Source organism: Diplotaxodon limnothrissa, linkage group LG15, assembly GCF_057381915.1.
Source record: "Diplotaxodon limnothrissa isolate DT_005_m linkage group LG15, D_limnothrissa_male_GT1.1, whole genome shotgun sequence".
NCBI classification, from domain to species: Eukaryota; Metazoa; Chordata; class Actinopteri; order Cichliformes; family Cichlidae; genus Diplotaxodon; species Diplotaxodon limnothrissa.
Genome location: NC_140610.1, coordinates 4,404,986 through 4,432,111, shown reverse-complemented (window position 1 = coordinate 4,432,111; position 27,126 = coordinate 4,404,986). Strand labels below are relative to the sequence as shown.

At 42.8% G+C, this 27,126-nt stretch overlaps 1 protein-coding gene across 1 annotated transcript in view; it reads left to right on the top strand.

Annotated features, from left to right (window-relative positions):
- The window catches only part of klhl29 (kelch-like family member 29), a 262,126-nt gene that overhangs the window by 158,078 nt on the left and 76,922 nt on the right, over nt 1-27,126 (top strand). The window contains exons 5-8 of the mRNA XM_085372331.1: nt 11,076-11,214; nt 18,284-18,480; nt 20,529-20,641; nt 23,353-23,499. Coding sequence (XP_085228457.1) covers nt 11,076-11,214; nt 18,284-18,480; nt 20,529-20,641; nt 23,353-23,499 — 596 coding nt within the window. The remainder of the gene's footprint in view (nt 1-11,075; nt 11,215-18,283; nt 18,481-20,528; nt 20,642-23,352; nt 23,500-27,126) is intronic.

Below are 27,126 nucleotides of genomic sequence, written 5' to 3'. Positions count from 1 at the left end.
ACTCGTCACACAGTGCACTATCTATAGTGAATAAGTGGGCAATTCAAACACAGCCCTAGATTGTCACTGTAATGGCGCTGACATATTCAACTTCCACACAGCACACCTTGTTGGTAATGCCTCTGTAATCACCGGCTGTGCTCCCTTCAATCATTACCTGTTAAAGTGCTCAATAAACTGCACTGAGAAAGAGTGTTCATGTATGGGGTATTTTTTTAGTTTTAGGTGGCTCTGCACTGACTTTTAAAAGACAAAATGGTATATTCTGAATGTTTTCTGCCTGTGGGGATAAAAGTTCCACTCTGGTGAAAACTCAGACTTGAGCTGTTGAAATACTAGAGTGGACAGACTACCTGACTTAGGGCCTGAAGACAAGTTTGGTATTTGTTCGAGTCATGATGTCCTTTAAGGTCAAATCTCATTCTCGGTGAGTGCTTGGAACTTTGGCGATCTAGCAGGAGTGACTAAGAGAAACCTGCATTTATGTGACCAAGTGTGACACGTGCACAACTTGGGGAGGGGGTGGACTCGGATGCTCAGTCAACCCTCTCAAGGTGAAGCACAAATGCAACACGGTTTGCACAGATGCTTCCCGAAAGGTTCCATTCATGCCGATATGCAAATGCCGTGATTCATTTTACCCACCCAATAAGCCTTGTTTTTTTTTTCTCTCCTACCAAGGTTTATGATTCGGGCTAGATAGGACCCTGGTCCTTGCAGCAATTTCTATAATAATAACTTAGCAATTTAATTAAAAGGAAAGATGGAGAAGTGTTGCACACCCACTCAGCTCTAATCAAATCCCCTCTAAGCATACAGTATGTTATCTACACCAGCCAGCAACTCCTCATAAGCACAACATTCTTATTAGGATTATTCTCTCATGACTTTGTCTCGCCTAAAGTCGAGCAAGTGCGCAGATGTGTATTTGTGCGACTGTAAATCTGCATGCGTGCATCTGCATGCGCAAGGCTGCACGAGGGCCTCTTTGCGTGTTTTGCACAATGACAATGTCATCTGTTACGGCGCGGGTGAATTACTCAACCCCGAGCCGAGTTTGACAATGACGTCCTCCGTAATGCTTAAGCAGTATGCTTGCTAATCTGTGATACAGTAGGATGCAGCGTGCTTTTGCATTTTCACATGCTGCTTTAAAAAACAACAAAACGCCCCTCACGTTGGAATTTTGCCTCTTTGGCATTGTGACAAATAAGCCAAGCCACCATTTCAAGGCTTAAGCTTGGACTAAGCTTACAAGCATGTATTTTCCTAAAGGAATTATTATCTCTGTTCCCAAAAGTTTTTGGATTTTCTTGCCTTAAGTTTACAGGATCAAGCTGTGGTGTAAATATAAAGGAAAGTGACAAATGTATTGGAAATTGTGACTTCTGAGACCTCTGGGGTTATGAACCTATTGATCCATCCAAATTGTCCATTCAGGGGCTGTTGTTGTGGAAGAGCTTGGCTGGTGCCTCAATATAAATGTAAATACATCTGCTGAGCAAAACAAAAGAGAACAATGCAGAAAGTTTTAACAGAAAGAATTTTTCTCTACTTATTTATTTATTTATTTATTTTATTTATTGTCATTGTCAAGAACAATGAAATTGCGTTTGGGGCTTCCATACAACCCAAAAAAAAGAAGAAAATAATAAATACCCCTTAAAACCCAAGTGTACATATTTAACCCAGTGTGACTCCAATGCAATAAGACAATCCTTAGCAATAATGTTCGTAGAAATTCAGACAAAGACCTGAGAAACATGACAAAATACAACAATGCAACCCATTCAATATTATTGTACTGTGAGATATGATATCAGATATGATAGTTATCTATTTAAGAAAGAGGGGGGGGGGCAGGAGGGGGAAGAGAATAAAGATATGATGCACCAATGCAGACCAGTTCATTGCTATTAAGAAGTTGGATATGGTTATTGTCCGTGAGAGGGGGGCAGAGAGTTCAGGAGCCTCACAGCCTGTGGATACAGGCTGTTGGCCAGTCTGGATGTTCTGGCCTGTATAGACCTGTACCTTCTCCCTGAGGGCAGCAGATGGAAAAGGTGGCGCGCAGGGTGATGTTGGTCCCGCAGGATACTGTGCACCCTCCTCAGACAGCGAGTGGGGAAGATATTACTGATCTCTGGCAGACTTGTTCCAATAATTCTGCCAGCTTCTTTCACCACCCGCTGGAGTGCTTGCTGATCGGCTTTGGTGCAGCTGGGGAACCACACTAGAAATCCATACGTCAGAACGCTGCTGATGGCACAGTTGTAGAAGTTCAACATCAGAGATCTGGGAATGTGTGCGCTCCGCAGTCTCCTCAGGTAGTAGAGGCGCTGTTGGGCCTTCCGTACAACTAAGGTGATATGGTTGCCCCAGGACAGGTCCTCGGTCACAGTTACCCCCAAGAATTTAAAACTGCTCACCCTCTCCACCGCCTCACTGCCAATGAAGAGAGGCAGATGGTTGTTATGGCCCCTCTTCCGGAAATCTACAATGATCTCCTTGGTCTTTTTGGTGTTTAATACCAAGTTATTGTCGTGGCACCATGACTCTAGTTGTTGCACCTCTGTCCTATAGTTTGTCTCATCATTGTTGGATATAAGTCCGAGCACTGTAGTGTCATCTGCAAACTTAACAATGAGATTGGACGCGCAGGAGGAAATACAGTCATGGGTGAAGAGAGTGTATAGCAGAGGGCTCAGAACACACCCCTGAGGGGCACCGGTGTTGACCACAAGGGTGGAAGAGGTGTTCTTACCCACTCTGACACTCTGTACACTGAATATATTCAGCTTGTAATCCTGTAACTGTGAATCATCCCCGCTGCACACCTTTGCCTGCTCCCGGAGGGAAAACACAAAAGCACATGCACCTCCTACTATATGGGAACAGTTAATTTAGCTAATTACTTTATAATTATTACTTAATTCACTGTTCATCACATCTCATTAGCTCATCTTTTTTCCTCGCTCACTTCGTTATGGACTAGTATTCGTGTTGTATAAGGCATTTTGAGTAAAGCAACGAATGCATCAACCAACCAGCATTCAAGTGATGTCGGAAACACGGGAACCGTCAGTTTGGACTGCTTGAAACACACCGGCGAGGAGTGAAAGTATCAAAGAAATCTCTGCTTTCCTGTGACGTCCATGTTGCTGAGATGTGACATTTATGGCGCGGAGCACGGTTCTACGTCACACTGTCACAGCTGGTGTCCTTCAGGTTCAGCGACGAGTTAAGTCGTGGCAGCACGTTGCCTCCGAGTTGTGCGTGTGTTGGCACGTCAGACTTGCTAAAAATCAAACCAAAGCCTTAGTAGGCTTACTTGGGCCCTCCTTTTTTTTTAAGCTGTCATCAGCTCATCCTATATGTCGAGACTTTTTTAAAATATTGAATCTCCAATGGTACGCTGGGATCGATAAGACAAAGCAGGTGGCAGATGTTGTGATATTTTTCCGTCTGTAAAGGGTTAAATATGAAAAGAGTTTTTCTAAGCATGTATAGTTCAGTGGGCGTTTCATTTCTGTGCTGCTTTCTGGAGAAAGAAAGTATGAAGAAAGCACTTTATTAGAGTTAGGACTGCCTCATTAGCAGGTTGGCACCGCACTGTAAAAAAGGGTATTTGAATTGTAGTTGATTTAATCCAATGTTTTAAATGCTTATCACCCAGCATTTTGCTGGTGATATATCCCTGTAGAGGGATGACACACACACACATGATAAGAAATATAAATCTATGTACATCTTGGATGGTTTTACACCAGCATTGAAGTTATTACACCTGCTTTGTTGTTGTTGTTTCCTCCTCGAGTCTGTGTGGCCTTCGTGTTATCTGACACGACTGTTTGACAGGTATCGACAGAGCCAGTATTACCTCTGTACCACTGCAAGGTCTTCAGACCTGATTTTGGTGGGGATCAAGATTTCTTGCAATTTTAGAACAGATACTGCAGAGGGTCTCTGAGTTTCTGAGTTTCAGTAGGAAATGAAAATGCGTACCACGAGGTGATTTGTTTGCTCCTTTTAAAATGATTTCAGCTCTCCTTTGAATTATTTTGGAACATAAGTCATGTCCCAGTTAATCCTGTGGTGCATCTGTTGTCGAGCTCACTCTAGTCTCATTAATTGCAAAGGGGAAGATAGATTTGCTTGCTTTATTCTTCTCATTTACCAAAGTGAAATAGAGAAACTTGTCAGGGCTCCCATTTCAAAATCGACTCTTAAATTCGTCGATTTTCACTCTGATACTAATTTGATGGACTGCTTTTTTAACACCAGGAGTATTCCTGCTAAAAATGTGTGCCCTGTTAACTGATGTTTATATCAGCAGAACCTCCCAGTGGTTCTATTTTCTATTACTATGCATATAGTAAAGTAAATAGCAAGAATAGGCTTAAGCTCACAGCAGTTGAGGCAACTACTTCCTCCAAGGAGAACAGAAACCGTCCTCCCATAAAATCTTTTTTTCTTGTAGCTGAAGTAGCTGCATCAGGCAAGGAGGAGATTCTTTGAATTGTAATGTCATAACTGCAGCACTGAATGTAAATGTTAACCTCCTGTGAACTATATCCAGTTTGACTTGAAAGTAGCTGTTCATGTGTTATTTATTCTATTGGCTTCAGAGCTGTGTCACTGGCAACTTTTTCCACATTCTCCTGTGGACAGCAAACAAGAGCACCTTATTAAAAACCAGGGTATGACCGCTTGTCATTTACTGTCCCCCCTCGCCTGGCTAATGAGGAAGCCACTACAGCAGCCAGGACCAGAGACTTTTTTGTGTTTTCACAAACACCAAGAACAAGAAGAGCGTAGCCTGACATCCTGTCACACTGTTACAACAGGCCAGTGGATGCTTCCAGGGCCTGTTGTTTATGTTCTCCCTCTTCTAAGCCTGTACTTGTATTTGCTTCAGCCTAGTTCTGCTGGTGCCAATTGTTTGTTTGCACTTGTGTATTGGACCAGAGGGGATACGTGGAGGTTAGAATATAACGTGCAGGACAGAGCAGCTTTATGCTACTCCAGGTCTTTTTTTGGCTTGTCTATTGTAGAAGGAAACAAAGGCTCAGGCAGCGTCTTTGAGGGGTACAGGTTCCTTTTTTCTGCTGTGATGTCTCCCCCCGGCCCAGTCCAAGCCTGCTAGCAGCAGTGCTGGGACTCCAGCAGTTCAGTTCACCAGATGCAAGCAAGGGAAATAGCAAAGCGGCCTCATCATGGACTATTCTCCAAGGCTATATGGTGCCACTGCTCTCCTACAGGCTGAAATCAGGACAGCTAGAGACTCAAGGGGTCTTGAAGATTTGCTTGAGCTGCTTTGCTGGGAGTAGGTGCAAAAAGTTGAGACGTCTCTGGAAATGAATGTGGCGGTGATTGTTAGAGGTATGTTTAAGAGACTGTTTAAAGAAATAGCTTTTGAAAAAGACCCAAGCTGGATTGGGTTACACATGACATTTGATGGTTTTTATGTATAACTATTTAGTTTGCAGATGGTGTCTTAGTATCATGATGGTGGTGATGAAGTTGTGTATCTGCTAAACACTAAATGAGGCCACTGAGGTTTTGTATTTATTTATTTTGTGATGGTGCTAGAAAAAATTACTTGTTTTTTCTAACACAACAAATTTCTTAAAAATATTCTAGGAATACCAAATTTTTGAATTTGGAAGTATTAAATTTTAAAATAAGAAAACAATATTTTGCCATCTGTTAAACATACTAATCTGAAATCAAACATTTTTAAATTTTGAACTGTTATTGTTTTTATTGCTGTTATTCTGGTTCGTTCTTAAAACGAGAGAATGAACCAGAAACATTTTGTTTAAACAAATTAATTAATTAATTAAAATTAACATATATGAAGATATATTTACTTACATGTTTGTATTTTACCGATTTAATAAATTTAGACAAACTTTATCACTTTTTATCACAAAAATATGTATTTCCTAAAGTGTAAAGCAGTTTTCCTAGATTTAAAAAAAATATTTTTTGAGAATACAGTTTATTTTTTATAACCAAATTGATTGTTGGACCATATTAATATCCAATGAACATGATATATTAGCTAGCAGCAGTTATTGAAAGAAAGACCTTTGTTGACTTTTTTAAGAAGGAAAAATGTATTTGAAATATAATATTGTAAAAATGTAATATTTGAACATGAAGATTGAATTTAATACAGATTCTAATTTATTTTACATCCTAATATTTACTTACATTTTCTCTTAGTTTTGCTTAAATTAACACAGGCTGATGCTTTTTCTTAAAAAAATCAACAACAACATGAAAAATTTGATGTATGTTTACATTTTTTAAATTATATATAACCAAAATTTAAATGAGCAAGCTTTGGCTCCACGAAGGGAAAAAATATATATCAGTCTAAGAAAATGTTCTTACAAACAGTGAATCTTTTTGGCTTTTGTACTCGGGTCCTAAAACTTACAATACAGAGATTATAACATTGCCCAACAATTTGTGCTGACAGTGAACTTTTGACCATCACTCTACCTTTAAATGTTGTGTGTAGGTGTATTTAATTTGTGCAGTCACAAAGACTGAAAAGTGTTTACTCTGTCAAAGTCAGAGAGGAAAACAGCTTTTATTTCTCCCCTAAATATTTCATGTTGCACTGCAGTGGTTTGGAGTATGTCACAAAAACGCACCAATCCATGAACACACAATTAATATCAGATCGTTTATTCGCTTTCCTTTTCATTCTTAATTACCCCGTTTCTTAATTCCCCCTGACACTGTCGTTGTGTTTATTGGAGGGTTGCAGGGATTCTGTTCTCTTCGATGGTGAGACATTTTTGATGGAGCCAAAAACTGTGAAAGCTTTTTGCTTGGAAAGAGCTTCTTTGTGTGCTTATGAACCGTGTACTTGGCCCACTGTTCTTATTCTGCTGTGTGTCTCTCTTTGAAATGAAATTTCTCAAACATCCCTACTTATCAAAAGGCTTTTGTACAAGGAAGCCCATTTTGATCAGACTTCCTCAGTCCAATCTACTTCAGTCCTTTGTGTGTGTGTGTGTGTGTGTGTGTGTGTGTGTGTGTGTGTGTGTGTGTGTGTGTGTGTGTGTGTGTGTGTGTGTGTGTGTGTTGCTTTACTTTATCCTGCAAATCAGTTTTGATTTAAAATTCTTATGGAGGTTAAATAGATTTTTTTGCAGTTATTTGTCACTATAACCGATTTAATATTTTTCCCCAAAAGGTAGTCATTAAATTATGTTTCTACCTTGAAAGCACTTTGATATAAATTCTTTAATTTTATATTGGTTACATTATTTATGTTGGTTATTTTTAATGCGGTTGGTTTATCAAAATAGTTTTTGGAATTCTTCAAAATGCATTAAAAACAGCAGCAGTGTTTAAAATTAAATGAATTTATTGGTTCCCACAATTTGTAAGTTTTTGTCATTACACGGTGCTAAAAGAAGCTTTATCTTGTGGTCATGTTGGAGATAAAAAGTCATTTATTTTAGCAAAGGAAAATGATGACGCACTGCCTCTAGTTAAAAAAAAAAATGCAAAAGCTAAAGATGATGATTATGGCAGGGTTGTACATTGAGTTATTGATCTGCTAGCATGGTTTGTTCTGGGTAATTAAGCTGCGAGTGTTGGTGGGAATTGATTGTTGAAAGTTTAAAAAAAAAAGAACAAAAAGGTCAGAATGAACACATCAGTGTCTGTTCCGCTACGCTCCAAGAATCTGAATCAATGGAAAGATACGTGTGAACGATTGAATGTTTACTTACAGCATTGATATCACGAATTATTACTTAGTAGGTAAAAAATTGTAAATATTGTATTTCACCCTTTTTGGGAAACTGGCTTTTCAATGTTGTTGTCTTTTTTCCCCCAAGGAAAAATTGTTTCATCGTTACTCTTTTCGTCCCACTTTGTCGGTACATCGCTGGCTTTCTTAGCCATCAAAAATAATGCATCATAATAATACAAAATAATATTTGTAAGAGCCGAACGCTGGAATATTTGATCCACTCTGATTTTTATAAAAAGGCGTAAATAACTGTGAGTTAAATTTCAAAATTTGAAACCATTTTATCGATTTTTTTTCTTGGCAGGAGAAATAAATACAAGGCAGTTTCTGTGAAAAACACACAATGGCTGCCCCACTTTGTGCCGTTTTACTGAGGTACATGTTCAGTTTTGCCGTTGAGTTTTTAGGTAATTGCAAGCAGAAGCTCAAGGAGCCGACAGGCTACTCAAAACAAACAGAAAATAATGCAAGAAGATGCTTCTGAAGAAATATATTTTTGTTTAAACACAAAATGGTGGGTCTGCAAGGTGCATGTACAATACATGTAGGACCCCAAAATGGCTCCAAGTTCAGCAACCAATGGTGTGCTGAGTTGCCCCCTAACAACTGCCTATTGGCAGCCCGGTTGGTGGTTTACTACACGTTATAGCGGTGCATGCTGATAGGTTACTGGAAATCACACCCGTGAACCCCATTGGCCATAGCGCGGAGATATTCGACAGTAGAGTTACTAGGCTGAACAGCAGAGTTGGCACCGTTCATACCCCCAACACGGTGCGTCTGCCAATCACGAACCCCGGTGAAGAGTACTGTTGTTACAGTGAATTACTTAGGGGCCGGGACACGTGATCGCTGCGCTCGGGAATTATGGCGCGTTATACCTCTTTCTTCAAACCACCTTTTCACCCATCTGGTGCCACCCTGTCTTACAGAGCTTGACAGTCCTAAAGAGTATTGAGACGTCTGGTGATTCAAAGATACCGTGGCTCCATTGAGAGTGGCTCTGCCTCACCACACTCCAAGCCAAAGCTGAGAATGGGGACGCCATGTGCAGTTTCATGGTTCCCGGTGGTGATGAGTTGTTTCGAGGGCGCTCACCAGTCCACCCTAAAGACACCATAATTAGCTTTTCCATCAGGCATTCAGGTATATCTGCATGGCTCAGGGGGAGGCGGCCATTGTTTCCTGACAAGTGGACTTCTCCGTTTCCCCCTCTCACTTTCTCTATTCTGGATGGTATGTGGTTCGGCTGATTAGAGTTGAGAGCCATATCGGTTGCTGGAAATTCACTAATGCAAACTGCAAACTACTGTATATTCGCTATTCACAGCCCATGCCCACACAGTAATAAGATAGCTGGCCGACTGACAAGCAGCAGTGGAGTGGAATGTGGAGAGTGGAGAGAGATGGATGAAAGACAAGGCAAATGGCAGCCTTTGTGTTTACGTGCGGGTGTGTATGGCTCGCTCTAACCGTGCAGCTGTGCATCCAGACGCATTGTCCAAAAAAATTGCATCTCATTATTTCTTCCCCCATTTAGTATTCAGCAAGTTTAATAACTTGGTCATTCCCTTTCTGGCCATTAATTCCTTGATGCGATAACTCTGAAGGATGCGCCGCTCGGAGAGAAAGGATTTTTACCAAAGCACGCTTTTGAATTGCACCTTATTTGTCATGTGTCTTTATACTGTATAATTTCAGCTACCAAATTAATTCAGAGCTGAGCTCCCAGTGTCAGACAGGAGAATGGAGGGAGCTAAATGAGTAGATATTCTAGCCAAAGAGAGGGGCGAGTGTCATTCCAGGTTAATTAAATCCCAGCTTTGAGGCGTGAACACAGACCTCTTTCGGGAAAAACGAAAGAAGAAGAAGAACTCTTATTTCATCTTGTGTGTCACCGGTACGATCATAAGTCTGATCGTTGTCCCACATCTCTCAGCTGCGCAGCTGCGTTGAGCACATGTTTGTTCATAAACACGCGCTTCTTGGGCTTGTTACACATGTCGTGATTGACAGGTGACTCACCATTTCCATTGTTCAGATCGCTTTGTTTGCAAAGGTAGCGTGTGCAGATTGGCTCCGAGAACGAGGAGAATTTATCTCCTTTCTTCATCTAAATCATTGTATATCTCTCACTCTTAACGGAGGATGTAGCAGACTGTGCTTTGTACCAAACAAGTGTTTACTATGCCTCACAGGCTCTGTTATTGCTAAGGCGACAGTATAGAGGGCGGCTCTCTCGTCTCCCCCCTACTCCTCAACCCACCCATAATCATGATGTTCCACATTATGGTGCCTGTTTGGCTCTCAGTGTTCTCTTTTTAGTGGCGTTCTCGATAGGAGATTAACAACGCAGCGGTGTTGGTTATCCCTCCTAAAGCTGTAGAATAAGTTGCTAGCCTCCCGCTGATTTTCACTCTCAGCAACCCCTCATGGTGCCTCATTAAGATGCAGAGAAACGAGCGCCTCCGACCCAACGCTACAGTAAGGCCAGGCTTAAACGAGGCGCTGCTACACCACAACTCACAATGTACAGCGGCCTTTAACAGCACAACGGTTTGCTCCACGCATGTTTCCTCAGTGGGTTTTTTTTTCCTAGTGTTTCTTTCCAGAGATGAAGACAAGCATGGGTTCGGGTGGGTGGGTGCATTTCTTTTCTTTTCCTTGGACGTTGTGTGAGAGAAGGGCGTTTTGGGGGATTTGGGGATAAGCAGTTGTTCTCTCAATGAGCAGCATTTGAAGGTCAACTCCTCTCTGACTAGGACATTAGCGAGAAGCCAAAGAATTTTTATTTCAGTATGATTTAATGCACTGACAGTGTTTCTGTTTTCAGCCTCTGTTAGAAGCTTTTCGGCCTCTCTCCATTGAAGTTCTTGAGCTGCAGTGTAAATTTGCCAAAGTCAAACACAGTCAAGCAAGTGTTTCCTCATAATGATCCGTGTTTCTGATCTCATTGCTAGCTCTGTTATCCACGAGCATGCACATTCCTTGGTACACTATCCAATATGTGAGCTCCCTGTTCTGCTTCCTGTTTTTAGAGCCGTACTTTGCTTTGATTCTGCTGAAACGTTTGTACAAATCTTTACTTCTCTGTCATTTTAATGAACATTGTTTCTTAAGACTGACCGGCAAGTGTCGTGTTCTACAATCTGCACTTTTCAGCGTTTGTTTCGTTTTTGCTTTCCTGTTGCGTTGCTGTTTTTTTCTGCACATGTATGTTCGAAAATGAGAGAGAAAAGAAAAACTCTAAACCCAAATGTGGCATTGTCTGTTTCTTTTTCTTGTTCTACAGAGATGTTGAAGGAGTTGAACCAACAGCGCAGAGCGAAAGAGTTTACAGACCTGAAAATTATTGTTGAAGGCAAAGAGTTTGAAGTCCACCAAAATGTTCTAGCTTCCTGCAGCTTGTATTTCAAGGACCTGGTGAAAAGGTTTGCCTTCGCTTCCCCACCCCCTTACCTTCCACCTTTCCCCCCTTTTCCCACCAGCTGTTGATCCAATCTGTTTTTTTTTTTCATAGGGCGCATTTGTGTCGCTTTTTTTCCCTTCCCCTCTCTCTCTTGCAGGTGTGTGAAGACTTTGGTTCCTAGCACAGGGCCAGCAGCCATTCCTTCCTCTTCCCACTCAAATGAATGTATCTGAAAGTGGAGGGAAAAAACAAAGTCCCCCCCCCCCCCCCCCCCCCACAAACACACACACACACACACACACTCGTCATTACCTTTCCTCCCCATGTAGGGCAATTTAACCACATTTCCATTTTAACGAGCAGTGAAAATGTTCCATGACTGGGAATGTTTTAAAACTCACCAAAGGGCCAAAACAGAAACAAAACTCCACGTTGGGTGGCCGCACTGTGAGCAGAGGGATTGTTGCCTCCCATGCTACTATATTTTTTCGTTTCTGATTTCTTGAGTATTTCAGAACAGCCTTTTCATATGCTAATACACCTTGGTTAGAGTGATATAAAAGACATTTCAGAGTCATAAAGGACGAGACAAAAAGCACATCTAAGACCACCACTTTCACAGGTTAACACCATCCTTCACTAATGTATTCATTTGATTTTGATCCAAGTATTCCCCCAGTGTTACGCCCTTCATTCTGCATACTTTTTTTGTTTTTGATTCCGGCTTCACGGGCGTGTTTTCGTTTCGCCGCTCAGCATACTTGTGCATGTGTGTCGTCGGTGTGAGTGTGCGTCAGGTGCAGACCGCTTTAATCTCTCTGTATGTGTTTGCGCATGCATGTAGTATGACTGTGTAAAGTTTGATAGCACGAGCATCTGCATTGTTTTCCTGGAGAGGTAATACCATGAATCCCTAATGTCCTCCTCCTTACTTCACATCCTTGCAGGTGCTTTCGGCATAATTGAGAGTCCCCTGGACCCAAAGTTACTTTGCCACCTTGATGTTGTTTTTGAGTGTGTGTGTGTTTGAGTGTGTGTTCTTGCTCGCATGGCTAGGGATGAAGCGCTCAACAAAGACAAGCGGTCGCGAGCGATAGCTAGAAAGCCTTAGAGAGGTTTGCCATTTTGCCCCGCAGTCATGCTGCCTCCACAGCGAGGCCATCAGAGAGCACAGAAGCTGCTTATCTGCTGCCGCGGCCTCCTTGCTCACCACCGATACACTTGTTCCTCCTGAATGAGGATGGAGCGAGGAATACCAGAGAGAGACCAGAGGTAGAAAAGCAACAGAGCCACGTCTGCGCCAGCACCACTCATCTCCATGATAGCCACACATCCCATGAATAAAATACAGACACAGTCTGCCTTTGACCTTGACAATAGCAGAGAAGCTTCCTGAGAGACCGGAGTGACTTTGGATAGAACTGAAGCCCCCATGCTGGTCAACCTGTCTATCAGATTGTCTCGTCGGTGGCTCTTATCTGGGACGTAGCCAGATCATTTATGCACTAAGACAGGGGCCCTGAAAGACACCCAGGGCTCCCAGAGGAGCAGGCTGAATTTCATCAAGCTCATCTTTATGCCTGCTGCTGCCTGCTTTGTCTGATTTTTCTTTTTTAATTTGACAGTTTAATAGAGTAAGTTCTCATTAATTGGTTAATTAATTGTAAAACTACTTTGATTTATTGTCATAACACTGTCATTTTTCATGAGATAATGTCTAAAATAGAAATTCTCTCATTTGACTTAAGACTGAAGAATATCTAATGAATTTGTTACACTAATTGTTAATTTTGGAAGACGTCTTTGCTTTGATGTAATGAAGTCATGATCAGCAGCGCTACGTGAACATGACGCCGCAGCTTCGCCGAGACCGTCTTTGATTTTATAAGACACGTGGCACCTTGGTTTTATGGAAATGCGAATCGGCAGGCAGCGAGAAGTTGACAGGAAGGGGAGAGAAAGGGAGCACAAACAAGAGAATGAAAAGCGTCTAAAGAACATACAGAGATTTTTTTTTTTTTGATACTTGGCTTTGAGGCGTTCGCAGCAAGTGACGCAAGCTCGGACAGAGAAGAGCAAAGAGAGCCAAAGGCCCGTCTGTCATCGAGTTACGGCCTCCCATGTGTCGCTCAGGTCACTTTCTTTCACCGGGGCCGGGATTACGCTGATGCCGCACGTGGCTCGGTACTGTCCACGTCTTTATGAGGTCAAACGAAGATGGGAGAGAGAGAGAGAGGCTTCTTTGATGCCGTGTACCCCAGCCTTCCTCGCCCAACTCATTCACTACGGCTCAGATTCCTGCCTCCTCTCATAAACCACCTTTGTGTATGGGTGTGTTTGAAATTGTGAATCCGTACGTACTCAAATGGACTTGACATAAAGCGTGCTGCTGAAGTTTTATCACGTGTGTGTGTGTGTGCATGCGTAGGATTCAAGGACATAATATCCAGGCACGCTGTATTAGTCAGACTAGTAGAGATGTAATACTGTAGGGTGAGGGAGTGCACATCACACTTTTTTTTTGGCCCACCCACCCACACACACGCACGCACAGACACCAACCCAATGACTTATTTACGAAATTAAAGCGTCTCTTGGCACCGTGTCAGTATTTAGCAGCGTGGTTTGCAGGCTCCGCAGCAATTTGAAACGGTGCTGAAAATGTCACAAAAAAAAGAAAACCACACATTCTCCACCTAAGTGGACTACAAATACACTGATTAGTCTTCATTTCAAATTCTCTTTTCAGCAGAATCCTAAAATGTCTTTATTTCCTCTTTGCAGCGTGCTGCTCCACTGCCCACCCTCACCCGAGCAAATCAGCCTCCCGTCCCCACCCCACCTTACCTGGAGGATGTAATGCCGCTTGGAAGTGTGAGCACACGCTTGCCCCTTCCAAAAACCCATTACATTACTCTTTTAAAGGGCCAATGCACCTAGCGAGGAGGCAGATCATCTCTAGTAATTCCATTTTACCCCACGGGATTTTCCAATAAGCGTGCTCGCAGGCATTTAATTTATGGCCACTGTATCCCAGCACCACACTAATGTTAAAAATAAAAAAATAAATAATAAAAAAAGCTCCAGAATCAGCCCTGATACATGTTTTGGTGCCATCTGCTTCCCCGCTCTTCTTCTGTCAGTGTTAACCCATGAGGTTTTTTGTGCCACTCAGAGCACTCTGACTGTGATGGTAGGGGGTTATTTTAAAGCCCATTACTGTGTGGACGCTGTGTGAACTCTGCAGCTCGGTGTGCACGGTTTAGCCCTCTGCAGCACCATTCAGTCAGACGGGGAGACAGGTTACTGTAATACCCCATTTTTGTTTTGTTTCTTTAACAATTTCGTACGGCATCTACGCGAGTAAAGGCTTTGTTTTGTTTTTGTGTTTTGGGTATTGATTCGATAAATCGTTACTTTTTAATGTTGCTTTCTTTTTAGGTGACATGTGTAACTGAAAACCAAATTAAACACACACGATTGCATTCAGGCTTTTTCACCTTATGTTCATTCAAATAATTCAGAGAGCATGTCAGCAGTTTTTATTGGACCTACTTCTTTTTTTTCTCTTGGCAGAAAGTAGTTCCAATGAAAAATGTACAACAATGGAGTCTTTTGAGTCTGACATTCTTGGAATAATTGTTACTTTGTGACCACTGACAGTATGAAAGATGGACATGGGTACAGTGACGTGCCCTTTTTAAAGCTTTGAGATGAGCCTACTCCATCTTTTTAAGACCAGCGGGTGGAGCTGACTGTGCAAGTGCACACTCATTGGCTGACGTGTCGTCAAATCTCGTTTCTGACACTTAGAATGACCCAAATTTACAAAATGGACTTAACGGTTTATTCACAATGGCTAAATTGAGAGACTGAGTCCATAAACACACCACAAAAGTCTTTATAGAAGTCAAGTTCGAGGGATGTTTTCTCGTTGACCTCTATTGGACTGGAAGTGTCTTTTCAACCACACCGATCGCCCCCTGGTGGCCTTTGAAAAGACTGCAGGTTTGAGTCGCTCAGACGTTGGCTTCATTTTTCGGACCTGGAAGCTACATTATCTTTTATAGTGTGTACGTTTTTGAGTTTTCAGCACTGTCCAAATTATAGATTTAATTCTGACTAATTCTAACTTCTCGAAATGGAAAGTGAAATCGTGAAATTGAGATGTTTTAAAAACGGTGAGACCCTGCTGAAGTCTTTATGCCAAAAATTTTATAAAATTGTAAATGTAATCTTGAGCTCTGCCATAGTGGCACTGTCAGAGATTCTTTTTGTCATCTTCAAGTCAAGTTTTTTATACCAAGAGTCCTGTCAATCTGGTGTCTACATTTAGGTTTTTGTGTGTTTTTTTTCTCGAGTTGATGGCCCCTTTGTTCACACTTGGATGCACGTGTCAGCTTTCATACTCTCCACCTGTCACCGTGTCCTTTTTGTCCTTCAGACGATCTAACACATATATGACTTGTTCCTTCCAAGTGTTATGGATGCAGCGCCCTTATAATCCATACCGGAAAAACCAGCAGTCCCAACGCCGACACAGCCACGGCGTTCTGTTTATTTTTACAATTTTAGTCCTGATTTATGTTGTGACAACACGTAAATACGGGCCATTTTTAGCCAAGACACTTTAGGTTGTGGTTCTGAGTAAGCTTCTGTGTTAACATGTCTTGGTAGTGCATATACTCCCACAGAATAAATGATCTTGTAAGAACAAGCTAAATGTGTTCCTTGTAAATGGGCTTTTTTTAGGCAGAAAGATGTATTAGAAATTGTGTGTGCTAGCACGTGTGTGTGTGTGTGTGTTTTCCTGTTTCCCTCCCGCCTCTCCGCCTCTGCTCACCACCATTTTGACACTCTCTGCCGTTTTTTTTTTAACTTCCTCTTGAATAAGTGCTACATTTTTCATAAACAAATTTCTTTGCCGGAGTGTGTGTCTGCGTGCGCGCGCCCATCTCCCCCCTCCTTCCTTCCCCACCTTTTCTTGCCCCGTCTCTCCTCTTCTGTCTCTCCTGTCCTCCCTGCCTCCCTTCCTCTCTCACTATTCAAATTCAAGTCTGCAATCAAACGCGGCATAAATATCCACCTCTTTTTAAGAAGCTCCCGGAAAAGTCATTTCCATAACATAAGTGCTCAGACAAAAACAAACTGCCACTCGAGCTGGTTCCTATTGCACTAATTGACCAGGTTGATGAGCATGCTCTTCTTTTATTTTTAGCTCTTTCCCACCCCTCTCTTTCTTCCCGCCTCACCATCACTTTAACCCTGAACAACCCTCCCCTTTCCCATCTTTCCGTCTTACTACCTGCCCCCCACCCGCCCCCTCCTCCAACTGCAGGGCTTTGTGCAGGAAAAAAAAAACGCGGGGGGGGGGGGGAATAACACTATGTGGCTTTTTGCTTTGCAGGAGGAAAACGAGTAACTGCCTTGGTTTTTCCAGCCAATGTCCATCCAGGGACAAATGCCATTGTCTTTTCTTTTATTTGGATGTCCTTCTCCCACCCCCACCCCACCCCCACCTTTCACCTCCTGAGTGCGCTTGAAAATGACAACTAATGTCTCAGTTCATACACCACAGGCTACTGGTGATTATTACGCCGGGGACAGAGGCTCTGTTTAGGTGTGACGGTGTATTTATTTATTTTTTTTCCGGGGGTGGGCGGGGATATCTCTTATTTAAAAGAGCAAGGCACAGTCATGGAACAACCCAAACTCTCCCCCTCAGAAGGATGGCTGCTGGCTCCCCTGTGGAAGAACCGTCTCACCCTGCCTCCCTTTCCTTCTTTTTTTATTTTTTTTCTGCTTCCCCACCATCGCACCCCCCTCCCCCCCTCCACCCTTCCAATCTCTCATCTCCACTCCATCCATTCTATCTGTCTCGTGTAGTTTGTTTTTGCTGTCTCTGTCTCACTAAACGCTGACTGTTTGTCATGATTTCTAATCCAACCAACTGACTTCTACACACAAAAAAAAAGGAGAGGAAGAAGAAGGTGGAGGGGGAAAAAAGGGATCAGACAGACACAGAAGCAGACAGAGCGTTATCACAGCGCTACCATGACTGGCAGAAGCAAACAGCCTCCATCCATCTTAATGCTGGCTACTTTTCATATTGTTGATGTCCATATCCGCTGGGAGCGAGACACAGCAGTGGGGGCATGCATTCTGCGGGGCTTTGATTCCATTTATTTTGCCCTTGAGTGGATTATTGTTTCACATGGGACATTAAACATGGGTGGTGAGGTGTTATTTAATGCTCTCATACCTCCCCGAGGGGATCCTGCATGCGAACTAATCTCGGCCATTTGATCCCGATGAAGTCACAACGTGGCCCAGTTCCCAAAACGGCCCTCGTTGTTCCCCCTCTCTCTTTCTCTCCAGCACTGCATTACAAAGGGATATCATATTCTATTTAATTTGTCCATCTAAGCTCTCGCCCAGCACCTGCAACGTCAGTCGGAGTAGACGCGCCGCTTCGATGATCGGCGCGCGCGCACACACGCAGGCAGCCGCGCGCTCTCTGCGGCAGCGGCGTGACTCGTAAACTGTGCACTCACGCTTTAACCAGCTGACTTTCCCATTCCATTATGTCCGTGTGTAACACCATCTCTCTCCATTTTTCACTCTCTCACAGCTCACACGTGCCCTGCCATGTATGCATGTTTGCCCTCCAAGACTATGCATACATGAAACCACACGTTCAAAAAGCATGCCTCTTGAAACAAAGCAATAACTTTTTTTTTCATTTGTTTTGCCTAATCTTTGTGCAGTGAGGACGTTTTGTTTCAGATGCAGCGCTCTAGCTGTAAATCCGCTTGCCCCATAGTAAAGTAGAAACCATCCAAAGTTCTGTTTCTGTCTCTTTTTTCCACTTTTACGTTGTTATCTTATTGTGTAACGATTCTCTTATTTTTCTCCCCACTCTCGTACTTTCCCAGGTGTGTTTTAGGTGTTGTGTGTAGCATACGTGTATTCTTGTCCCTCTCTTTTATTTTTCAATTTCTTTTCTTACTGTTTTTGGGGGTTTTTTTATCCCCAAGTTTCCTCTCAGAATGCGCCTAACTCGCCTCTCTCTGCCGTGATTGGTTGATCAGGTCGTCGGGAGAGACGAGGAGCAGGGAGATGCTGGAGCTGAACATGAGCAACATCAGCGCCGACGTGCTGGAGCTGCTGCTCGAGTTTGTCTACACGGGGTCGCTGGTCATCGACTCGGCCAATGCCAAGACGTTGCTGGAAGCTGCCAACAAGTTCCAGTTCAACACCTTCTGTAAAGTCTGTGTCTCCTTTCTAGGTAGGCGTAGCTCAGGGGGAAGAGCGGCAGGGATGGGTGGGGAGGGGTGTATGTGTTTACACGAGTGTTATCTGCTTATATCAGCAGCGCGTGCACGCTTATTACATCAGATATGCCTGCCGCGACCATACGGCCCTGGGTGTTTTCATATACGGTCATGCTTCATCGCTGTGCACAGAAGTCCTCATGCAGCACCTACATTTCCTCCCCGGCCCTGGCACACCGCTCTCCCATTTTTGTCATGTTTCCAAAGCTCACAGCCGTGTTAGAATTCACTCTCAGCCGGGCACGGTGCCTCTGATCTCGTCCCAGAGAGCAGGATCAAGCACGGGGGCAGATTTATAAAAAGGTCAGGGAACAATTGTCACTTAAATGTCAAATCCTCTGGTCTGAGCTGCGATGGAATCGAAAAACAGCCAAACAGATTGATACTTAGACAAGGTATGGAAAGAGGTGGATAGAAGGGGAGTGGGCCTGTTGGGGGTGGAACCCAAAGGATGGGGGGAGGGGTCTGCATGAAAAGCAAATGGCATGTTCCATATTTTAGTGGGTCGGCCAGCCAAAAAAGCCGCAAAGGTCGAGTTTTGCATTCCATTTAATAAATAGTTTTGGGTATCGGTAACACGGGGGAAGTGCATGTTAGCAAAAAGGTCAGCAGCAGGAAAGGAGGGGAAAATTGTAAGAGGAGCAGCAAGCGCCGTTATTGATTTGTTTTTCTCAATTTGGGAGGGGGGGGAGGGTTAAAAATGGGAAAAACACAGAAGCCATTTGTAGACTTCATCGCCAGCGAGGCGTCAATCCGTTCTTCCTCGACAAGATTCATGACATTTCAGCGCTTGAGAAGTAACGAGCACGACAGTGTCTCCTTGAGCAAAGAGGAATTGATACCGCGTGAGAAATTATTGAAGTTTGCAACAAATATACCGAGGAGGAACGGCAGACATCTTCTCCGACACGTCTTCTGTCTCCAACAAATACAAAACAAAGTCATTCATCGTGCGCCTTGTGAGAAATCCCAGCTTTTTTTGTTTTATGATTGGAAAATCAAAAAGTAAATGAACAAAACATGCTCACCTTTTTACAACCCGAGTGTGTAGTATTGGAAAAAATGATTTCTTTTTTAAAGGGTTGTTCAGATGATCATCTGCTGTGAAATATACTTTCAGACAGAGTCTAGCTTTGATGCAGCCCAAACCTGCTTTTTTTTAGTTTGGCTTTTGCTCACCTGTTATTTACCAGATGTTGGGTGGCTTTTTTATTGGCTGATATTTGTTTAGGAGACACTCTCAGGCTCTGTCTTTAGCGATATAAGGCCTGGCTTTGCTTCGCTTTGATGGCTGTTGTTTAATCGGGCGCCTTTCAGCGGCCACTCAACCGTTTGTGCCCGCATCCGTGCGTACGTTCACTACAAGACCGGGGGCATTTCCCTCTCTTGTGATAAATGGTGACACTTGTTAGAAAACTACATTTGGAGACACATCACCTAAAATGCCGCCCGTGCTCTCCACCCCCCTAAACCCCGCCCTGCAAAAGATCACAGGCGGCAGTATAAGCCTTCTCCCCGCTGGCCTGGCCCTGAGGGTAGTTTCATATATTCCAGGCTGTGTATGTGTGTGTGTGCATGTGTGTAGTAGATCCTGAGATCTGACAGGACTTCTTTAAACTGGCTCAGCTAATCCCAAATCCCGCTCCCTGCCATCCACCACCTCATGCCTGGGCTGTGAGCGATCGATTCCCCTCGTTGTTCGTCCCCGGAGCTGTTTTGAGTTATTATACTTGTTCTCCCTCAGTCTCAGGCAGATACAAAGCCCAGGCTATGGCTCTGTGCTACCTGCAGCTGCTTTCTCTGTCTTTGCAGCTTTGTACGTCTGCAGTCTTTTTTATAGATGACTGAATGGTGTTTTGTTTTTCTCCCCCCCTCCCCACTGGCTGTCTTAATCAATCTGCGTCTGTCTTTTGTTTTCTTCTCGTTTTTGTTTCTAACCTCTTCTCTTTGTCTATCTCCCTGTCTCTCTTTCTCTCTCTGACCTGCTTTACATTGACTCCAGAGAAACAGCTGACTGCCGCTAACTGTCTGGGAGTGCTGGCTATGGCCGAGGCCATGAGCTGCACCGAGCTCCACAACATGGCCAAAGCGTTTGCCCTGCAGAATTTCCCAGAGGTAGGTCGAGGCTCTTCGTCTTTCTGGATTCTTTGATTGCTGTGGAGCAAAGTTACACACGGCGGTTTGCATCTGGGAGAAAATGAAACACCTAAATCAGTGATCAGCTCGAGGAAAAAGGAAAAAAACTTGTTTTGCCTAAGCATCTTTTTTGTCAGACTCAACAATGCAATGGGGAAAATTGCACTTTCTTCTACACTAAATTAAGTCTGTAGTTACTAGATTCCTATTAAAGTCTCACATGTAAAGCATACACAAAGCTTATTGAATTATATGTTTTTGTCTTCCTTTTTTTCAAGCTAGCAAATATCAAATGGCCCTGTTAATTCACTGCTTGCATTAAAATGCTTCTCTGGAGTTAACCGTTTTTACCTCATGGGATGCAATTTACTGTAGAAGCTCCACGTACCCTACTGAATCACCCAACAGTACACTTATTACCGAGCAGCTTTTAGATAACTTAATGGAAGAGAAATACAGAGAGCTCTGTTTTCTTATAGTTTCCAACCAGCATGAATCACACAAAATAGCGTGGAAAATAAGGGCATCAAAGCTCAGCATCAGAAAGTGTTGGAAAAATACTTTTTTGTGTCGAGCGTTACTCGGTAGGAAAAACAGAGGAAAAACGTCTCTCTCCACAGATCAGAAAAAATTAATACATTATGTTCTGCCTTTGATGTGAGGCGTCCGGGCTGGTCACAGAAAAGTCCACTGTAAATCTGAAATCAACACCTATTTACTACAAAGAGCTCAAAATTAGCCTGTTTTATATGTCTTAGTATTTTTATACAGCATATAGGAGAATAAAAATGTCCACTCATTATCTTGTTTTTTACGTTTCTGTTTTTATGTGAATCACACAGTCGAGAAAAGCCTGAAATCAGGTAAAAGCAGCAAACAAATGTTACTGTTGTCAGTGAAAGAAAATAAGTACATAATGAAACCGCGATGATGCAAAATCAAATGAAATGTACTTTCCATTCTCTTTCAAGATTTACTGTGCAGATGTCTTTGAACTGCCTTAGCTGGGCTTTCTTGTCATTTCTTTAAGCGGTCTTCAGGAATAGTTCTCCAGGCTTCTTGATGGACATTCAAAGCTCTTCTTTGGATGTTGGCTGGATGTTTGTTCTGTTCTCTGTCAGGATGATCCCGCACTGCTTCAGTAAAGTTCAGGTCCGGGCTCCGGGGAGGCCAATCCATGACTGATAGTGTGCTGTTGTGTGCTTTTCTATCCAGCTATGCTTTTACTGCACTGACAGAGTGTTTGGTGTGATTGTCACGCTGAAAAATAAAGTTACTGCCAATCAAAAGCTTTCCAGATGATACTGAATATTAGATCAAAACCTGACAGCACTTCCCTGTTTTCGTTCATGCATTCATTTTAACAGCCCCAAACCATGACAGAGCCTCCGCCGTGTTTTACACATGGCTGCAGACACTCACCGTTGTATCTCTCTCATGACCTCCTCTGTACATATTAACAATAAATTGAACCAAAAATGTTTCCCTTCATTAAGAATGGCTTTTTGACAGCCATCCTCCCACTGAGATCATTTCTGGTAAGGCTTCAGCGAACAGGAGATGGATCAGCAACACGTGCTCACTCCCAAAGCGTAACAATTTATGCTAGGTGACAAATCGTCAGTATATTAAGCTTCCGGCCACACACCATATTACGAGTTTGGAAAAATTAGGAAACACGAGAAGCTTTTGAAATTAATCTACACATGTACGTTACTTTAATCTCTTTGGAAAACACTATCTAACATGATTAAGGTGGTGGTTAAGATTAGGGATAAGGTTAGGGTTAGGGCTGGAATACACGGCCGGAGCGTGTGTTACGCGTCGTGAGTGAGAACGAGCTGGGATCAGCTGAATGGCCAGATGCATCAATCAGGTCCTGTGTCAGATCTTTGCTGCATTTTTTCCCTGTTTCTAAAAAACGTGACTTTCAGTCAGCTGCTTTTTTCCCTCCGTTTTCCCAGTTTCGTCAATTATTTGTAACTTCAGAGATGTGCCAAGATTTTGGCTAATAGCTGTTTAGGAAGGTGCAAAAACACAATTGTATCCCGGTCACACTGTGCTGTCGTTTTTCATATATTGAACTAAAGAAATGAAATCGAACAAATTGTGTATTTTTGGGACAGGCTGCTAGTAATAAAATGCCTAAAGGTTGTCTGTTATATGTAGACACAACCCTGTGTTAGGTGTCCTTTTTTATTCTTGAATGATTCACAGGTCGGTGATAGGTGACTTTACAAAGACTGGAGTGTAAATGAGGGAAAAAGCAGCCAAGTTCAAAGAAAAACTTTGAAAGACGTTCAGAAATCCTGGAGAACTATTGCTCAGTTCCACCCTAAAAATGACAACAAAGCCTGGCTCATTGGAAGCAAAATATAAAGAAACATCTAGAGGCTCAAGACTTTTGCACTTACTGTACGTGAGAGAAATACACTTTTTTTTCCTTAAATGCTACGGCCACATGATGTGAAGTTTTAAAGGCCGTTTTTCTGCCCCTGCTGGTCTCTGCGCTGGTTCCAAAGAGGCCTTTGTGTTAGTTTTATGCTAGACAGATCTGAGCATCTGCCTCTGCTCAAAAACAGGAGCTTCACTTTACAGAATTGTGTATGTTCAGAGCTTGGCACAGGAAAAGTCAGATTGTGTCGCTGAAAGTGAAAAGTTTTTTAGCTATTGAATCTTTTTTTTTTCAGGTGGCAGGGCAGGAAGAGATCCTCAGCGTCTCCAAGGACGACCTGATAGCCTATCTGTCCAACGACAGCCTGAACACAAAGGCCGAGGAGCTGGTCTACGAGACCGTCATCAAGTGGATCAAACAAGACCCCAACTCTAGAGTACAGGTAACGACGCACAAAGTTAACGAGGGTGTTTTTGGAGTGTGCGAAACTTTGTTCTTCCAACACGAGCACACACTTCCTGCACCACGAGACTAAAAGGCAGCCAGTTCTCGTTACATCTGGCAGAACAGTTTCCGCATGCGTGCCGAGCCGTGTTAGAGATCGGCCCACCTCTTCCTCTCTTCGCAGAAGTGCACGGCACCAAAAGCCACACAAGTGACTCCCCGTTTTGTCCCGCTAGCGCTCATCAACTTTGTGCTTCGGATCCAGCCTAACGCAGCAGTTGTTCGTAATCCCAGGAATGCTTTGCCCTCAGAATGCGCTCTATTCTTAGTAGAGATGGCACGATACCACTTTTTTATGTCCGATACCGATACTGATATCATAAATTTGGATATCTGCCGATACCGATATGAATCCGATATAGTGTTTTTTAATCAACAAAACTGTTTTTTAAAATATCTTGCTGCATTTTGCAAGTCTGCAAGTTCATACTCAAGTTTAAAACAACAACTACACTAAAGCTATTCTGTTATACCTGTGTACAAAAAAAATATTTAATAGTTCAGCAATACTGATCAATCTAATAAACTTAGACCTACACCATCCTCCCTATTCTGGTATTTTAAAGAGTACTTAGCGTAAATATTAAGCAACCTAACTAATAGGGTTCCAACTCCCAGCAACAACAAAAATAAATAAATAAAAAATAGGGAACCACCCCTCACGCTCCACCTCATGATGCTTAATCGACGTAATCAACCTTAATTTGATGCAGTGTGAAAAAAAATGCACAGAAATCAATTATTTTTCAAGAAATATTAAATAGATTCAACATCTTTCTTCAACAAAATTGCAGACTGCACAGATGGTACCTTCCCAAAGGAAAAAGTACTATAGCTTACTAGGGTATATATATTAGACTTAATAGTCACTATATACAGTAATTGACTTCTATTCATTTTACATCAAATTAAAACTTTGTGTGTCAGATAATTATTTATTAAAAGCTCGACATTTTAAATGAGAATAAGAAAGAAAAGTATGTCTTTGTGCCCCCTTTTCCCTGTTAATGCCCTATCAGCCCCCCTGGCTAAACTTTGCTAGATCCGCCCCTGCACAGTTACCAGCCGTCAGCTACGTAGAAAAAGATCCTGGTGTAGAAAGAAATATTAAATAAATTCTAACAACAGCTTATCAAGCTTAAACGTGCTGCTGTTGTTCAGCCGCTGGTTTCCTCTTTCTGGTGCAAAGTGGGCCAAAAACAAAGAAGAGAGACTCCCGACAGAAAAGCCGATCAGCTGATCGTTAAGCAGTTTCACGATTGAAGTAGCAGCCGGAGAGCGAGAGGCAGTCGCTCGTTAAGCTTAACGCAGGAATGCTTTACAAACATTCAGAGATGGACTTACACACTTGCTTTACTTCTCTCGGGATAACTTTGTCGGAGATGAAATGCCAGGTTGCTAGCGAAGCTCCAAATGCTATCCAGACCACCGACAGGTCCCGCATGCCACAGCCGCTCTATCACGTGATGCATACTGCTCCGACATGCTAACATTCTGAGGTGAGTTACGGCGTGTTGCAAGTTTTGTGAGGTGCTTTCGTGATATTTAATGGATCGGATTACATTTTTTATTTTTCTCCGATATCCGATCCAGTCATTTAGGTCAGTATCGGACCGATACGTAATATCGGATCGGTCCATCTCTAATTCTTAGTTACACTTCATTTGTTTGTGAGACACTGTACCGCATGAAAAGCCTAACAAAAACAGCAGACAGCCGCAGCCCTCTCTGCGCACGCCTAACAGGTGTTTGATTTATTCCTAGAGGCTGTTAATCATAATCAGAGGTTATATCCCCGAGATGGGTATTGACAGTCAGGTGCAAGCAGGTCGAATTTTAACAGGCACAGAATGGATAAGCCTCAAGGTCAAAGCAAATGGACTGCGCTGTAGACGGATAGCCATTCAGCAAGGGGGGGGGAAGAAAAAAAATCCCAGGTTGTGCGATATTTATGGACTGGGTCCCAAAACCATGAATTTAAAGCTGATGATTTTAAAGTATTTTATAGCTGTTTTAAAATGGAGAAAAGATTGTTATCAGATAAATTACACCAGTCCATCACGGCAAGAATCACTCCTTCAAAGTAATGTCTTCTCACCAACCAGCAAGTGCAGGGAAAGGCCTTATATCACCCGGATCAGATTTGGTGCAGACCTCAGCAATCAATGTTTCTTTATTGGCTCCTGCTTTTATGAGGCACATATGTCAATATTTGAATTTTTCACCTTTTCAGATTAAACATTTAGCGTTTATCCTTTGATATGTGGCGCTGTAGTGATTTGGGGTAAATCCATCAGACCTGCCAAGCGTTTTTTTGTTGTTGTTTTTTTGCAGTGGAGAACCTTAAAGTATTTAGTGCTACACAAAAGGGTAAGGAGAAACTTTTAAAGCACAGATCGTGATGGGTGCCGGAAAATGAGAAAGCAACAGTATGAAAGATGTTTTTTTTTGGCATCGCTCTCAATCTCTCCCACTGATAAAGCCTTTAAAATTGAATTTTTGTAGCATCGCTGATAGAAAGGTTGAAAATTCACCAATAACCATAACAAGGCTGGTACACAGTTTTTAGGAGAAGCGTACGATCCCTGTCATCTGTGTCGAAAACCTCTAGCAGGCTCAGTCCGGCCAACTTCTCCAATCTCACACTCTATTGGAGAGATGCAGAGGTGACTTACTCAGATGAAGTAGAAGAAATTTTCCCGGTTGTCTGAACAACCCGCCGCACTGGTTCCTGAGACGAGGCACCCGGGGTCACCCCCCGTCTTCACGGGGAGACGGGAGAGAGTCGGCGAGGAGGAGAGGGGGAGGAACCGCGAGCGAGGGAAAGAATCAGAGCGAAGCAGAAAGACAGAAACGAGCGAGAAACGTGTTGGTGAGAAAAGAAGAAAGTGGATTGGAAAAGGAGCCCCTGTGTTCTAATCTGAAATCCAACGGTTTGCGTCTCTGCACACAGCCATGACATCCAGGGAGCCGAGATGTGATTGAGCTCACGGTCAAGCTCAAATCTCTTGCCCGCGTGTAACCAAAGAGAGAGAAAAGAAATAAAAAAAAGACAGCTAGCAAACTCTGGTGTCTGCGGCGAGGACAGGAGCATACGGAGAGAAGCGCGTCACATGATCTGCACATGCCGACATAGATCTCAAGCCATTTATATGCATGTAAGAAAGTTTTAGGAATCCACACGTTTCACAGTCTGAGTAAATATTTAATATTTTACTTGCATACAGATCTCCACTGCCCCACTGTGAAATTACACATGCATGCACTGAAAGTCCCAGTTTTCCACCGGCACAGGATGTGGGTGGAGCAGAGAGGCCCGCTCGCTAATGTGACCTGATTCATTTATCAGCGCGTGAATAAATGCAAGTGAATGTTAAGATTGTGTATGTAAAATATTAATATTTATTCACGCTGCGATGTACACATTTGCATAGCAGTTTGATCTTCTCCAGTTGGTACATGTGTGTTTGGATTGCAGTAAGTGCTCAAGTGCACACATTTGTGAATCTTATTTCCCTTTTTTTTTCTTCCTGTCGCACACTTGTGACGAATTTGAGAGTGAAAG